Source organism: Zonotrichia leucophrys, chromosome 13 (genome assembly GCF_028769735.1).
Source record: "Zonotrichia leucophrys gambelii isolate GWCS_2022_RI chromosome 13, RI_Zleu_2.0, whole genome shotgun sequence".
Lineage (NCBI taxonomy): Eukaryota > Metazoa > Chordata > Aves > Passeriformes > Passerellidae > Zonotrichia > Zonotrichia leucophrys.
The window spans coordinates 6,533,287-6,548,649 of NC_088183.1; the positions used below are offsets into that span (position 1 = coordinate 6,533,287).

Genomic DNA, 15,363 nt, shown 5'->3' on the forward strand with positions numbered 1-15,363 from the left:
CTTTGCCTGATGGCCAAGACACTTTGCAGCCAAGAATAAAGTGATCCACAGACAGACAAAAAGCTCACCCACCCCAGCAGCCCCACAGCCTTTCCCTTCTCAGATGCTGCCATGCACCAGAGCCTGGACCCCTCTGAAATCACCATCTCCAGCTTGAGCACCTCCCTGAGGTGCCCATCTCCCGGGTGCTGCTCAGCCTCAGCTGGCAGCAGGGCACTGGGAATGGGCTCTGGAAATCACAGTGCTGCCTGCAGAGCAGGGTGAGGCTGCTCTGTGCCACAGCCTGAGCCATCAGTGCTCCAGGCCTGAACACAGCGTGACACAGAGCAGTGCAGCTGCAGACCACTGACAAGATTATCAGGCAAAGAAACTGGCTATAAACTATTATTACTTTTCAGCTAGACAAGTAATCAAATTTGTTCAGGCATACTCTTCAAAATAGTAATCCATTACTGTAAGCAATTAGTCCAAAGTAATCTCATTATACACTTAGCAACTAGTTAGTAGACTCAGCTGGAAAAAGGGAAGGATTTTTACAAATGTTGTTTTGTGGTGGTGATCTTTGCGTGGCTCCCATGAGCAATCCCTGCCCTGCTGCTCTGAGCTGGCACAGCTTTAATCACAATTAAATCCAGTCCCACTCCCAGTGGGTCCCCTTGTTGCCAGCTGCTGGCCCCCGTCAGTGGGGTCATGCTTCATCTAGGACAGGGCAGTATGGGAATGAAAAGTGCCCTGCAGATATTTAATATCCCTTTAATCTCGGAGGGAAGGCAGTTTTAGAGAATGCAACCCAATGCCAGCCATGGTGCTGGGGTATGGAGTCAGGTATTGAGAGCTGCTTTTGATGGCAGGAGGAGAATATCAATCCGTGGGCCAGTTCCTTCCTTCCTGTGGCTGGGGACAGGTGCTGAGCAGGGCTTTCCTCCCCCAGGGATGGGGGGAGCAGCAGGGTGCAGGGACGTGGGGTCAGCACACCCTTTCCTTCTGCCTTCCTTGTCTTCCAGGGAGCCATCCTCACCACCATGCTGGCCACCAGGAACTTCTCCGGTAGGTGCAGTCTCTGGGACTCATCCCTTTGTCTCCCCAGGGCAAATCTGTAGGGTCCCTGGAGAGTTGGCTTTGCCTCATGTGTCACAGAGATGCTGAGGCTGCATCCTCTGGGGATGAGTGGCTTTTGGGTGCTCCTCCAGGAGAGGTCACCTGGCACCTCCAGGCTGGCTGCTGGCTTGGGATGCAAGAGAAAAAGTGTGGGGTTGAGGCTCAGTGATCCACAGTGCTTTAGGGTTTTGGGTATGCACCCAGCCATCTGGCTTGTGCAGGGATGGGGATGTGGGTGCTGGGGGCAGCAGAGCTCAAGCAGCTGGTTTGGTTTTGTGTCCTCCTGGAGATGTTTGTGGCTCAGGGAGAGCATCCTCTGCATCGGGAGCAGGGAAAGGCTCCTGGCACCATCACAGGCAGATGGCAGCAGGATCTCACAGGTCTCTCCCCAGGCAGGTGGATGCTAATCCTGCAGGATTCCCCACTTTCTTCCTGCCTCCCTACATCCCTGGTTCTGCCGTGGTGACAGCACCAGCATGGCAGGCCGGCCTGTGCACTGGAGAGGTCTTAGTGCAGCCAGAATCCCTCTGCTCCAGAGTCCTCCCAGAGAGCTCTGGGGACACCTCACAGCACATGGGATGTCACAGGCCATTCCCCAGGCATGGAACCAAATGGAGCCGTGTGACTGCAGGGCTCAGCCACCGCTGTCACCTCCTGCCCTGCCCAGCGCTGGGGATGGCCCTGCGGTGGTGCTGGAGGGCTGGCACACACCAGCCAAGCCCTGCACGCTGCTCAGCTGGCTGGTGGCAGCTCTTTGGGGTTAGCTGGGTGTGCCAGGGTGCAGCTCTTTGGGGTTAGCTGGGTGTTTCAGGATGCAGCTCTTTGGGGTTAGCTGGGTGTGTTTTGCTTTGTTTCAGAGTGCCAGGTGTAGGAGGTGGGCAGGGGTGCCAGGGCAGAGGGCTGTGGCCAGGGCTGGTGTCTGCATTTGTCGTGGGGGGATCGCGCTGACACATTTAGCACTTGTGACGGGCAGCTGGGGGGATCCGATGTCAGCCCCACGCCGGGAGAGGCGGACAGGAAGCACCGAGAGGAAGGAAGTTCAAAGCATCTCTCCGGGTGCTGCCCGTCCCACGCACGGCCCAGGGGCTCAGCAGTCCCTCCTGGTGGGCGACAGGCGGTGCCGCCCTGCGCTGGGCTCCGGGGCAGTGCCTGTGCAGCCGGGGGCAGTGTCGGCAGCGGAGGGTGGGCACAGGGCAAGGCGCCTGCTTCTCATCCTTGTCAAAATGCGGGCTTGCAGCTGTCGGGCCGGCGGGCCGGCAGCACATGATCCCGGCAGCATGGGGCTAAAATTAGAGGGCGGCAGGCGGGCAGCCCATTCCTCCACACTGCACCACGCCGGGTCAACAGCACGGCCCGGGCAGAGCCCGCCTCTGCCGGGCAGCCCTGCCAGCCCCTCCAGCCGCCCCGGGCACTTGGCGTGACGTTAGGATCGGGTCATGCCCCGGGCCAAGAGCTGCGGTAGGACAGGACAACGCTGGCAAGGTCGCCCCTGAGCTGCCACGGGTGCAGCGGTGATTGCTGGAGAGAAGACGAGCCCCAGCAGCCGGGCCGGGGGCTCCCGCCGCCCTGGCACCCGGCACCATGCTGCTGATCCTCGCCCTCCTGGTCCTGGTGCCCTGCCTGGCTCTGCTAATCTCCTTCCTCCTCTCTCCAGGAGGCAAAAGTGGTGGCAACAAGAAGAATGACGGCGTGAAGGTAAGCTGAGTCCCGGTGCCCTGTGCTGCCTGCCCCGGTGCTGCCGGGCGGTGCCGGGGGTCCCTGTGCCGGGGTCCCTGTGCCGTGCCGGGGGTCCCTGTGCCGTGCCGTGCCGTGCCGTGCCGTGCCGTGCCGGCGGTGAGCGTTCCCGTGCCCCGCTGGCCCTGGGGGCTCCGTGCTGTGCCCGTGCTCTCCGCTCGGCAGTCCCTGCTGCACCCCGCGCTTTAAAGGGCAGCTGCTGGCTCGGCTGTCCCGGTGTGTCCCCGGTGTGTCCCCGGGCTGCTGCCAGCGCAGGCAGTGCACAGGAGGCTTGGCGGCGCAGGGGCGAGGGCTGGTGCTGGATGGAGGGAGCGCTGCGGGAACCCGCTGCTGTTTCAGTGCCGGCAGTATCCTGGTGTCCCTCGCTGCCCCCCGGGAGGGGGAGAGGCAGAGGCTGGACCAGGACAGGGGACAGCAGGAGGCGGCTTTGCAGCCCAGGTCCATGGCTCCAACAGCAGCTCTCTAGCGGGATGGGTGGCCTCACCTCCTGCTGGCTCAGCATGGGCGTCCTGCTGCAGCTGGTGAGGCTGGTCCCAGTTCCTGCCCCATCCTGTGCCAAGGGCTGGTGTGCTGCTGGGTGACACGGGGGCGAATTTAACCACCTTCACAGTGGTTAAATTCACAGTGCTGCTTGTCCCCTGTGCCCAGTGCAGACAGCAAACAAACGTGGTGGTGCTTCGACAGAGTAAATGGCTTGGTGATGCTCTAAAAGCAAGTTGGTGCTTGGTGGATCTTGTTTCTTGGGCTGCAGAGCCTGCAGGTTCATCAGCCCCTCCGAAGTGGGGTGCAGCACTGCTCCAGGACAAGGTGGCAGCAGAATTCTGCTGTTTCTGGTGACATGGAGGTTTGGTGGATAGCAGTGGTTATTGAGCTCTGTTAAACTCCTCCTGCAGGAAGGAATGGTCCATGTGAGGATCCTTCTCTCCTTACCTGCTCCCTTCATAAATACAATGGATCACTCAGCAAGGAGAGCTGGTGTGGTGACATCCTCCATCGTGATGACATCCTCCATCAGGCAGAGCTTTGGGAGCCCGACTGCAGTGTGGCTCCTCTTCCTCCTCCATAGGGTCCCTTTGCTGGGAAAACCTACAGAACCTTCTCCTGCCCTTTTGCAGGGACCCAACTGTTGGGCTGTGACAGGTGCAGGGTTTTGGAAGAGCAGAGCACTCAGCCAGCTTCTTCCTTCCTCAGTACGGATGGTTGGTGAAGCTGGACAGTCCAGGGATGGTGTGTGTTTCTCTCACTCTTCCCAGACCCAGCATGTGGGACAGGAGAAGCCTGCAAGGACTGAGACCATGCACAACCCTTCAACCTGGGCTCAGCTTCATGAGAGGCCATTCTAGCCATGCAGTGTTGTTCTGCAGCATGAGGCTGATGGCCTGGATGGCTCTGAGAGGACATTACTTTGGGCTGTCAGGATATCAGGAGACTCCCAGAACAGAATTAATAGGGCTGGGGCTGGCAGATCCCAGGGTAGTCACAACACCCCCTGTGCCAGCCACTGCTGGCCTGTCCTCTGCTGCTCTGAGGTCCTGGTTGCTTCTGAGAGTCACCTAAGATGTGGCACCACAGGTAGAGCTGACTTGGTATAAGCTCCTTGCTGGAGCACAGGTGAGACCAAACAGAAGATGCATTTTTAACCTATTAAAGGAGAGATTGCTGGATGAAGAGGCTTCATCAGGCACAGTCCTGAATCTAATTTTCCAGCAAAAAGGCACAGTTTTGAATTTTTATGTTGTTATAGACAACTATTTGCCAGCCCATCTTGCTAATGATGCTCACTGCTGGACTTCAAAGGAGCTTTGAGGGCAGACATTATCCTGGGAAAAGAAGCACTTCCTATTGCAGCAAAATAGCTTGTTTGGGTGAACAACCTTCTGGCTCTTCACTGAAACTCAGTGAGGAGAGTCTGGTTTCAGAGCAGGATCAGAGAGGCTGGTTTGCATCCCCAGCCCTCAGCCCTCGCTGGCCAGAAGTGAGCAGATGATGAGGCTTCATTCCAAGTGCAGCCTACCCACCAGCACTCATCTGAAGAATGTGGACAAACTCTGAGAATGAATTTGCTTTTTTATTGCCCTCTTTTCAACAAGTAATGGGAGACAGCTTGGCTAGATGGCCAGGAAGGTGCAGGAGGAGAAGACAAGGTAGAGACAACACTCCCAACAGCTTCCTTGCATTGTCCACCTTCAGCATAACCATCCCCACCTCTCATTTCCATGCTCAGCCTGGGGGAACTGCAGCATAACTCATTCACAGAGACGTTGGGTGTTGTGGGTGAAGCTGTAATGGCCCACTGGGCAACCAGCAAATGTCAGGACACTGCTGAGCAGTGTTAATTTATTTAACTGGCTGGAAAAGCAAGGTAGAAACCTGGAAGCCTGCCTTGAGTGGTTGGCACGGTGGGAAGGGAATGGTCCTGCCTGCTTAGAGCAGGGCCACATGGTGTGGGTACTGTCAGGAGAGTGGTGTCCCCACTTGGAGTAACGTGCTGGACTGGCCATCCTCATGAGAGCAGGCAGACCCCAGGCAGCCAGCCCTGCCTCTCCTGCCCATCCCCACAGGAGCAGGCAGATCCCAGGCAGCCAGCCCTGCCTTTCCTGCCCAAAGCTGGGCTGGTGGGGCAGCAGGCAGCTGCAGCTGCCCTCTGGCCTGTCTGCACAGCCCTCCACACCAGCACGGAGCCAGCCCAGGCTCAGAGGGCTCAAAACTCACCCTCCTGAGGAAATTCCTCACCTACTAAAAGCATTCCTGGGACCAGAATTCCCCCTGGAGCCCTGCTCTGGGATCCAGGGGAGGCCCTCTGGTGCCAGCAGCTATGATACTCTCACTGCCCTGTGTAGTGTCACATTTGTCCCATTGTAAACCGATGGAATCCCTGCCCCGTGTCACATCCTGTCCCGTCCTGGGCTGAGAGCTCACTGCCCCGTGTCCCATCCTGTCACTGTATGTCCAGACTCGGTGCAGTCACTGCTTTGTGTTGCATTCTGTGGTGTCTGAAATCTCTGCAGTTTGCTGCCCCGTCTCATGTCCTTGGGTAGCAGAAGCTGTCAGTCCTTCCTGCAACAGCCCAGCTCCAGTGGCTCCCTTTCTCCATGAGGTTCCTGACAAAATACCACAGCTCCCTCTTCCCTTTAGGACATATTATTTTTTTTGTGAAGGAAGGATGAGAGATGGCCCAGTGCCTAAAGAGGTTACAAGAGTGCTGGAGAGGGACTTTGGACAAGGACATGGAGTTCCAGAACACGGGGAACGGCTTCACACAGATAAAGGGCAGGTTTAGATTGGATATAAGGAAGAAATTATTTATTGTGAGAGTGTTGAGGCACTGGAACAAATTGTTCAGAGAAGTGTGGGTGCTCCATCCCTGGAAGTGTTCAAGGCCAGGTTAGAAGGGGCTCTGAGCAACCTGGTCTACTGGGAACTGGAGAGATCTTTAAGGTCCCTTCCAATCCAAACCACTCTGTGATTCCATGATTCTATGACCTAGCAAGGAAGGGGAGAGCAGCAATTCTCTGAGGGGGAAACTCACTGAGGATGCTGGTGGGAGTCAGTTAGGGTATGGAAGGAGCAATGAGGGAGAATGGATATCATCAGTTTTTATGCTGTAGCCCACCCACGCACCCTAATGGGGCGCTCTATGGGCTTTTCCAAGAGATTTGCACAGTGTGTGCTGCTTTTCCCTCTGCAGGGCAGGCACAGCTGGTGCCTTGTTAAATATGCTGGTACAGCACTTTGTTATTTGGCACTGCAGATTCTTATTTCTGCACGTTGGTATTCCCTGACGCACACTGGGCTTCATTCCCTGGGAGCCAGAGGTGCAGAAGGGCTATGAGGTCAGCAGGCATGTCCTCCTGTCTCCCAGCTAAATTAAAGATGGAGATGGGGAGCAGAGCACAGTAAGGAAGGAGAGTCCAGAAGTAGTTTGGGATTGCAAGCAGAAAAGTGGATATGGGGTCATCCAACTCAAAAACCTTAAGATCTAGTGGTAGTGGTCAAGGATGGAGATAAATATGCAAGTCTTCTCTTTGGAGTCCTGATTTAAAGCACTGGAGCTGTGCTCAGGACTGCTTCCCACACTGTGAGCCTGCCTTGAGGCCTTAGCGCCTTTCTGGCCTTAAACCAGCCATTTTAGGACTGGTCTAGTTTCAAAGGAGTGTCTCCACAGCAGTCAGTGCCATCAGCAGATGCACCCAGAGATCCAGAGAAGTCAGTAGAGCATTCACACTGGGCACAGGGCTGTGGTGAAGCTGCCTTAGCTTTTCAGCACACTGCTTCTGTTCCTGTGAGCTTGCTGGCCTGGCCACAGGCCACCAGAGTGGTCAGTGACTCCTAGGGGATTCCCTTTTGGACTAGCCAGGTCCCTGGGATGAGTAACCTCAGAGATTGTGGCAGGTCAGGAGAGAAAAGTGCTGGCAGGAATGTGGGGAGGGAGCTGGCAAGTCACCACCAACACTGCAGCCAGCGGCACGTCCCCACAGGAACAATGAGTCCCTCTGCGCCTTTCATTTGCCCATGAGGACCAAGAAGGGTGGCTCAGGAGCTGCTGCCTTTCGTGTGCTGCTCTCAGCCTTTCTCACTCTGTGTCTCTTCCTGTTCCATCTCTTCTCCTTGTTTTTCCAGAAAAGAAAGTCCAGTTCCAGCGTTCAGTTAATGGTGAGTGTCCTTCGTCTTCCTAAATGCCGATATTGCTGGGCCTCTCCACATGTTCCAGCTTCCCCCGCTTTTGGAAGTTACCTCGGGGTAGGGAAGAAGGGACAGCGGGGTTGGAGGGAACATCCTCAAAGCCGTATCACCCACAAACCCCATTAACAGGGTTGGTGCAGGCCCTCGCTGGCCACCAGCTGGTGGGAAGCCAGCCCTGGTTCTTGCTGATGGGTTCTCATGCCGTTTCTCCCAGTTCTCCTGACTCAGGTCTGCAGGCTGCATCGGTCCAAGGAGCCTTGGAGAAACACCTTCCATGCCTCTGCGGGGACTGTATGGTCATGGGACACCTTGCCAACCTACATCGGGGTCTTCTGGGTAATACACAAGCAAGGCTCTGCTGGGAAGAGCTAGCAGAGCCATTGCTCTAGCTCCGCTAGCAGAGTTGCCTTGATGAGGCTCCCGGAGAGAGACGGGGGGTCAGTACCCCTCTCCCCCCAAATCTGTGTAGTGCTCAGCTGTTTCTTGAAAGAGCTGTGTCTCAGCCTTCAGTGGTCCATGTGGGTCTTGGAAGCACTGTTTTATTGTACATTTCTCTCCCTACTCTGCGGTCAGTGTGGTCTCTCTCACTCCTGCACAGTCCCCTCTTTCTCATCCCAGCTCCTTCTCGCTGTTAATTTGTACATCTCTCTCTTTATTGTACAGTCAACATGGTGTCTTCCACCCCTGCACAGCCCCTCTCCCTGCCCCTCCGGCAACGCTCCTAGGAACCCTCCACATGGCCCCTGGACCTGCCCCCATCTCTGTCCCCACAGGTGTCCGTAGGAAAGGCAGCGCCGTTCCTACGAGACCCTCCACAGCCCACCTCTTGTGCCCTTGGCCACAAGGAGTGGAGGTCAGGGAGGGCTCTGCCAGTGCTGCCCTAGAGCTGTGCTTGAGGACAGGTTGGACCTGCTGGCGTTTCCTTGGTTTCTGTCTGTTGGCACAGTTGAGCTGTGGGGTCAGACTCGGGGGGCTGTCGAACACACGAGCACATCTGTCACGGCGGGAAAGCTCTCCTCACCACGCCATGTCTCCTTTCTGTTCTTTGCTCAGGAATCATCGGAGAGCACCAACACCACCATTGAGGATGAAGACACCAAAGGTACCAGTGAGGGCGAGTGGGAAGGTGGGCAGATTGTTTTGGACGGGTGCCCATGGGTCTGGCCACCCCTCATGAGATATTTGCCACAGCAAAACCCACCACCATCAAGCTGCCTCAGGGCCTGTCAGAAGTTGCTTTAACTCATCAGGTGGTTTCATTGCTGGATTGCTGACATGAGCAGCTGGGGCACTGCTGGTGAGGAGCGAGGTGCTCCCATGAACAGGGATGTCCCCTGAAAGCAGGTGTGGAAATGGCAGAAATCTGCAGGGATAGCAGCCTGGCTGCTCTTTTAAAATAAGCTTCCCTTTGGGAAAAGCCTCCAGGGGAAATCCCTGTCTGCTGCCTGCCTGCCTGCCTGCCTGCCAGAGGCAGCTTTCTAAGAATAACCCAGGGAATAATTTATCCGTGTTAATTTGTAAAGTCTCTCGATGAAGTGATCTCGGCACAAAGCAAAATGGACTTTGGCCTGACATGAGAGCTCATGGGACAACTTGTCCTCCTGGAGAGGGTCTCCTTGGGCCTGGCTGTGGAGGCAGGTGGTGCTCAGGAAGTGATGGGATTCCCTCGCCTTTGTGAACAGCTCCTAGGAACACGCTCCCTCTCCTTTCATGAGTCACAATGCAAAGGAAAAAAAAGTCAAGCACGATGACAATTTGCATTTGAAGCAGAGCTTTGTTAATAAGCCCAGGGTTACCTCTGACAGTTCCTCCTGCATGCCTGGGAGCCCCAAAGCCACTCTTGCAGCCCATCCCTTCCCAGACGAACCAGCAGTGCCTGGAATCTCTGGCAGAGGCTGCACAGTTCTGTGCCCTTTGCAGGGTCCCTTCTTGTATCTCCTGGGGTGGCTGCACATGTCACTCCCCCATTTTCCTCCCTTCTGAGACTGTCTCCTCCCATTTCAAAAAGAAGGTGAGAGCATCCTTGGTCCAACTTGCGCTAGCTGGCCTCTGCTGTGACTTCATGGGGTAGAGGGTCCCAGCTTGGCAAGGTTTTTCAGTCAAGACCAGCTTGTCCCAACTTTTGGGCTGAGGGTATCTTCCCAGTTGGTGATTAAGCCTTTGGCCCTTTAGGAAATTACAGGCATTTTCAGTTTTGCCCTGGCTTTGAAAATCTGGAGATGAAGAGCCCTTCTCCATGTCTCTCTCCCCAGTTGCTCTCCTGCTTTTTCCCTGTACATTTTCCAAAATCCCCTCACATCCTGTGGTCTGTTTCCAATGAGATAAAAATATCTCACCAATATGGTAAGACCAGTGCCTACTTCTGGTTTGTTTTATCCTTTTATTTCCCTTTTCTCTTTAAACCAACAGTACGGAAGCAAGAGATCATTAAAGTCACAGAGCAGCTGATTGAAGCAATAAGCAATGGCGACTTCGAGTCCTACACGTGAGTGTGCCCAGTGTGGGTTTGGGCTGGGTGAGGGCTCAGCCTCCCAGGCCAGGGTCTCACACACTTACAGTGCTGCCCAGGAGATTTTACTGCTGCCCAGGGCAGGGTGACAAGGTTGATGTTGTGGGAAAGAGTGGACACCATCCAAGAGAAGAGGGAGACATCAGTTTCTGAGCCTGATGCTGCTCTTGTGCTCAGCTGGCCACAGTTCTCTGGTCTCACTGTCACAGATGAGCCCAATTTTTGTTTTGCAGAAAGAGAAATAATTGTAAACATGACTTATGGCAAAAGAAGTGTTTGTATCCATGGAATCCATTATATCCAGATTGCCACAGGCTGCTCTGAAGTGTAGATGATTTCTGCTTGTTGAGCTGATGCTGTTCAGAGTACACCTCTTCTGTGTCCAAGGCTGATGTAATTAGTGATGTCTGAGTGAGTGTAGGTTGTCATCCCTGCCTCAGAGGATCGCAGCAGGGATATTTTGACACAGAGCAGATAATACGAGCTTTTTTCCTGATGTCTTCCTTTTCTGTAAAGATGATGACAATGTTTGAGGAGGTTTAATTGCAGAGCGTGACTGATGGAGCAGGCACCCTGCTTTGGTGGGGCCTTGGCTACAGTTAGTGGGCAGGAGGGGAGGTGTGTTGGGTAGAATGCAGGGTTGAGGTCAGATTTTTGCTATAATTACTCACTGGTGCAGACACTCCTCAGCCTCAGGCTGAGGGAGCCATCCCAATCAGAAGGCATTTGAGTTCTTCAGGCTCTCATGCCAGAAGTGGTGAGATAACCTCTCCCTTTTCTCTCCCTTTCCTGGCTCCCCAGGAAGATGTGTGACCCTGGAATGACTGCATTTGAGCCTGAGGCTCTGGGCAACCTTGTGGAAGGCCTGGATTTCCACCGATTCTACTTTGAAAACTGTAAGCAGCTCACTTGCTTTGTGAGGGACCCTTCCCACCTCCCAGGTGCCTGTCAAGAGGGAGGGAATAGGGCTAGGGTTGCTGGGGGAGCATCTCTGGCTGATCTAGAAAATCCCAGCAGGAGGTGTTAGGTCACCTGGGGCCAGGTATCTGTACAGGTTGTTGGGTTAGCTGTTTTCTAGATCGACCCATCCTGAATCCACCTGTACAGCATTTACTCAGCCCCATCAAGCAGAGAGCTTAACACAAGCGTCTCCCCTTCCAACATTGCTGCCACCCTGAGCAAGAGCCACCCAAACTCCTTCCCCTGCCTGAATCCACTTGTGCTTGTCCCCTCTCCAGTGTGGTCTCGGAACAGCAAACCTGTGCACACGACGATCCTGAACCCCCACATCCACCTGATGGGGGACGAGTCTGCCTGCATTGCCTACATCCGCATCACGCAGTATGTGGACTCTGGAGGGATCCCCCGCACTGCCCAGTCCGAGGAGACCCGCATCTGGCACCGCCGGGATGGCAAATGGCAGATTGTTCACTTCCACAGATCCGGCGCGCCCTCGGTCCTACCGCAGTAATCCCTGTGAGCATCCAGGGGCACGAGGGATGGGGAGGGCTTGGGGTGGGCACACTGCGGCTCACAGGAGGTAGGATCCTGTGCTGTGGGGAGATGGCTGATTGCTGTGGGATAGCAATGGTGAGAGGGATGCATCTGCCACCGCTGGGATGGCAAATGGCAGATTGTTCACTTCCACAGATCTGGCGCGCCCTCAGTCCTACCACAGTAATCCCTCTGATCATCCAGGGGCAGGGCACGAGGGATAGGGTGGGCACACTGCAGCTCCCAGGAGGTGGGATCCTCTCCTGAGGATCTGTGGTGGGGAGATGGCTGATTGCTGTGGGATAGCAATAGGGAGAGGGATGCTCTGCCAAAGGGGTCGTCAAAGCGAATTCCGGCTCTTCCCGGTTTGTGTTTTGCAGCTGAAGTGTGGCCCTGCCCGTGCTGGGTTTGTCACTGACTGACTACCAAGGGGAGACCCCCTCCGACATGTTCACCTACGGGACTTTGGCTGTTGGCTCTGCTGCTTGGTTCCCGCTGGAATAACCCCTCGCTTCTCACCGCACACACACGACAGCCCCGCCAGTGCAGCACAAGCATCCATCAACCCCCACCCTGCCAGGGTCACGGCACTGGGCCCCCTCCTCTGCATGAACCAGAACAAGAGAAACCATGAACTCAAACCCAAGCATCTGGCCGTGTACAGGCCCCCCTCATCGGCTGCACAGCATTGGTGGCCTCCTCACTCAGCACATCTCCTGAACTGGGCTCAGGCTCATCATCCACTTCCATTCCCACCCCTGCTGGAAGCCCTCCGAGGAAAGGGGGGCAGTTTTGAGCCGCTCTCTGCTGCATCCTCCCTGCGTGCTGGTGGATTTTGCTTTGCTGCTATCAAGGTCCCTGTCTGCTGCCATGACTCCTGCCTGCTCCCAACCCAAGTTCCTGCTTCCCAGCAGCCTCATCCAGGGAACTGCAACTCAATCCATTTGCCAAGTCCATTTTTCATGCGTACCTGTGCAAGGAGGGCCGTGTTTGGATGGGTGAGTAAAGACTATCTGTTCATTTTCTCTTCCCAGCATAGGCTGGCTCCTTCCCAGGAGAGCAAGTAGGTTTGCACCCTGGTTCCAGGGCAACTGCTGTGCCAAGAAGGATGCTCTCCCTTCTTCCTCCCTTCTCCCTTTGGAGCAGAGACTGGCGATGCTGGGAGAAGAGAGGAGGAGAATGACAACTGCTTCCCATCAGCACAGACGGGAGCTGGGGCTCTCCCATCCATGTCTGGGCGGCAGCATTGCCCCTGCAGCCTCCTCCTCACCCACCACCCAGCCTGGATCCTTTACCCCAGCACCCACCCCTGCCCCCCACACACAGCACTGGCGTTCCCTTGCTCCCAGCTCCCAGGATGGGATGGGGGCAGCCGAGCTGGCTGCTGGCTCGGGGCACCAACCTCCATGGCCCCCGTGACTCCTTCCAGCGACAACAAGGAATGCAAGCTTTAGTGACAAACTGCAGAATCTGATTGTGCTTCAACGACAACAAACGAGCCTTTCGCTGTCTTCTCCTTTGAGCGCATGCCTTTTTATAGGGAAAACAAACCAACCTACCGTGTATTTCGTAACTTGATTTTGAGTATTTGCTGAAATGGATCTTTATGTAATAACTAGAAACATTCAACTGTTTAAGTGGGGCGGGAGGGGGGATTTTCAGGGGTTGCTGTTTTTTCAGTGCGTTTACATTTGAAGTGGGGTTGTTCTGCCACGATGCTCCTGCCAGGGGTCCCACGGCTGCCAGCCCCCTCCTCTCACACCGTGGTGGCTTGTCCCATTCTGTCCTGCAGCGTTGGGTGGCAAAGGCACCCATCTCCAGGAGCCCCCATCTCCAGGGGCTCCCATCTCCAGGGGCACCCACATCACCGTGGCACCTTCCTGCACCCCATGGGTCTTCCCGCAGGGCAAACCACAGTGGTGGCTTTGGGAGTGCCACCAACATGTGGCTTTCAGGACAGAAAACATGGCCGAGAAGGGGAATGTTGGTCTCGCCTCTTTGCCATCAGGTAGAGGTCTGAGGGTGGGTGTTCTTCTGGCAATTCTTCCATTTCACATTCTCTTTTTCCTGATTGGAGCCTCTTCACTCAGTGGTGTGAGGCTCCTGCAGCACTGCTGCCCCGGGGTACTTTCTAGCTCCACTCTCTTTGTCTGCATGGTGTTTAACTTTCTAGACGGTGCGTGTGTTGAAAAACAAAGAAATGAACAAAAACTGCTTGTTTTGGATCTAAAAAAAAAAGGAAAAAGGAAAAAAAAGGAAAAAAATAGAGGAAATTATTCCTCCATGTAAATTCTGAGTGTGTATTTTGCCTTTTCTGTGGTTTTGAATGCTTTGCTCTCTGTTGAGGCAGGGACAGCCACCATGCCAAATGCAGCTGCGTCCTTGCAGACTGCAAAAATATTTTCCCACTGGATGGAGGGGAAGAAATCTAAACTGCTGGGGCGCGGACAGGCCCTGAGAAGTGTTTTGGTGTGTTCCTCTGTGCCAGCAGTGTGATGGCTGCTGGTGATGTTTGTAGGAGATGCCTTTTTGGGGGCAAATCACAGAGCTGATCCATGGGTGCCCATGGGGTTCCCCATGCCTTTGTGCACCATAGGCTTGCAAGAGTTCCCCAAAGCAGGGAAATCCATGCAGGGAAAGGATTAACTTTTAAGGTAGAGTTTGGGTGTTTTTACAGATCTGTTTTTCTTCCTGTAGTCATGTAGTGCTGAAGTTTTTTTTAATTTTTAAAGGAAGGACTCAGCTCTTTCACAGTTCTCTCTCTCCCTCTCCAGAGCTGGCTCTGAAGCCAGTCGTGGTCAGTGTCATCCGCCTTCTGATGTCCAAGCTCTCCAGGTGTCAAGAGGATTTTTGGGAATTGGTATAAGGTGGATGATGATGGAGGACATCATATCAGGGCTCTGCATGGGGGCTGAAGGGCAGATGCCATCACAGCCTGGTTTTGAAGCTGCTGATAGCTGTGGACATTGGATGGGCTGTGAGGGTCAAGCTGCTCCAGCAGCTGCTATGAGAAAGGACTGGGGGTCTGGTGGGATTCCCTGGGAATAACAGATGAGATGCTGGGGTAGATACAATCTCCTTTCACTGAGAACCCACAGTCACTTCTAGGGAGAAGCATCTTGGCTCCCAGGAAGGCTTTGAGGTGTCTTTTTGGAGGGAGTTTCTCCTCCTTGATATTTCCCTAAGATTATCTCCTCAGGAAGCAGCTGGATGTCCTTGCAACACTCCTTTGCAAGGGAAGCAGAGTCTGAAGTTTAAACTCATTCTAGTCTTCCAGTCAAGCTGCAGCCTGACCAAGGAAGACCCAACTTCCCAACATGCCCTCGCTGGCAGCATTAAGCACCTGCACTTTAGGGGTCTGTCCTGCCTGGTGTCTCTGCCCCACCTTGCCCTGCTTCTCCAGAGTGGGTTCCTGTATCTCCAGAGCATCTCAGCAAGCACTGATGGACCTCCACCTTTTCTTTCAGTATCCATGGAAAGCATCTGTTTCTGTCTTCCGTCCCATTTGCTGATTTCTCCTAAACTTGCAGGAAAGCTATATAAATAAGTTTCCACCATCCTTCTTTGGCTGGAAGAGCCAGGGATGCTGCTCTTACATCTCTACTTTTAAGCAGTTGGCACTGTCCCTGACACATGCAAACAGGCCTTGCCCCAACAACCCCACCATGGTTCTGGGAATGACAACGTCCAGGGATGTTCCTAATAAGCAACATGGACAGGGACACCTTGTTGGGATGGAGTTTACCACCATGGACTTCCTGTCCCATTCACCTCAAGGCTGGAGATCAGGCTATGGCACATTTCATTTCCTGGCACAGACAGAACTCCTGTCCTCTGGTCTCCTG

At 54.7% G+C, this 15,363-nt stretch overlaps 1 protein-coding gene across 2 annotated transcripts in view; it reads left to right on the top strand.

Annotated features, from left to right (window-relative positions):
- Nucleotides 1-13,811, top strand: part of CAMK2A (calcium/calmodulin dependent protein kinase II alpha) — a 31,639-nt gene extending 17,828 nt beyond the window's left edge. The window contains exons 12-19 of one of the 2 annotated variants that reach the window (XM_064724746.1): nt 1,005-1,047; nt 2,753-2,793; nt 7,453-7,485; nt 8,569-8,617; nt 9,925-10,000; nt 10,826-10,920; nt 11,263-11,500; nt 11,899-13,811. In XM_064724746.1, the coding sequence (XP_064580816.1) occupies nt 1,005-1,047; nt 2,753-2,793; nt 7,453-7,485; nt 8,569-8,617; nt 9,925-10,000; nt 10,826-10,920; nt 11,263-11,495 (570 nt within the window). In that variant the 3' untranslated portion in view covers nt 11,496-11,500; nt 11,899-13,811. The remainder of the gene's footprint in view (nt 1-1,004; nt 1,048-2,752; nt 2,794-7,452; nt 7,486-8,568; nt 8,618-9,924; nt 10,001-10,825; nt 10,921-11,262; nt 11,501-11,898) is intronic. The other variant, XM_064724745.1, reaches the window with a different exon arrangement.
- Nucleotides 13,812-15,363: the final 1,552 nt, after the last annotated feature.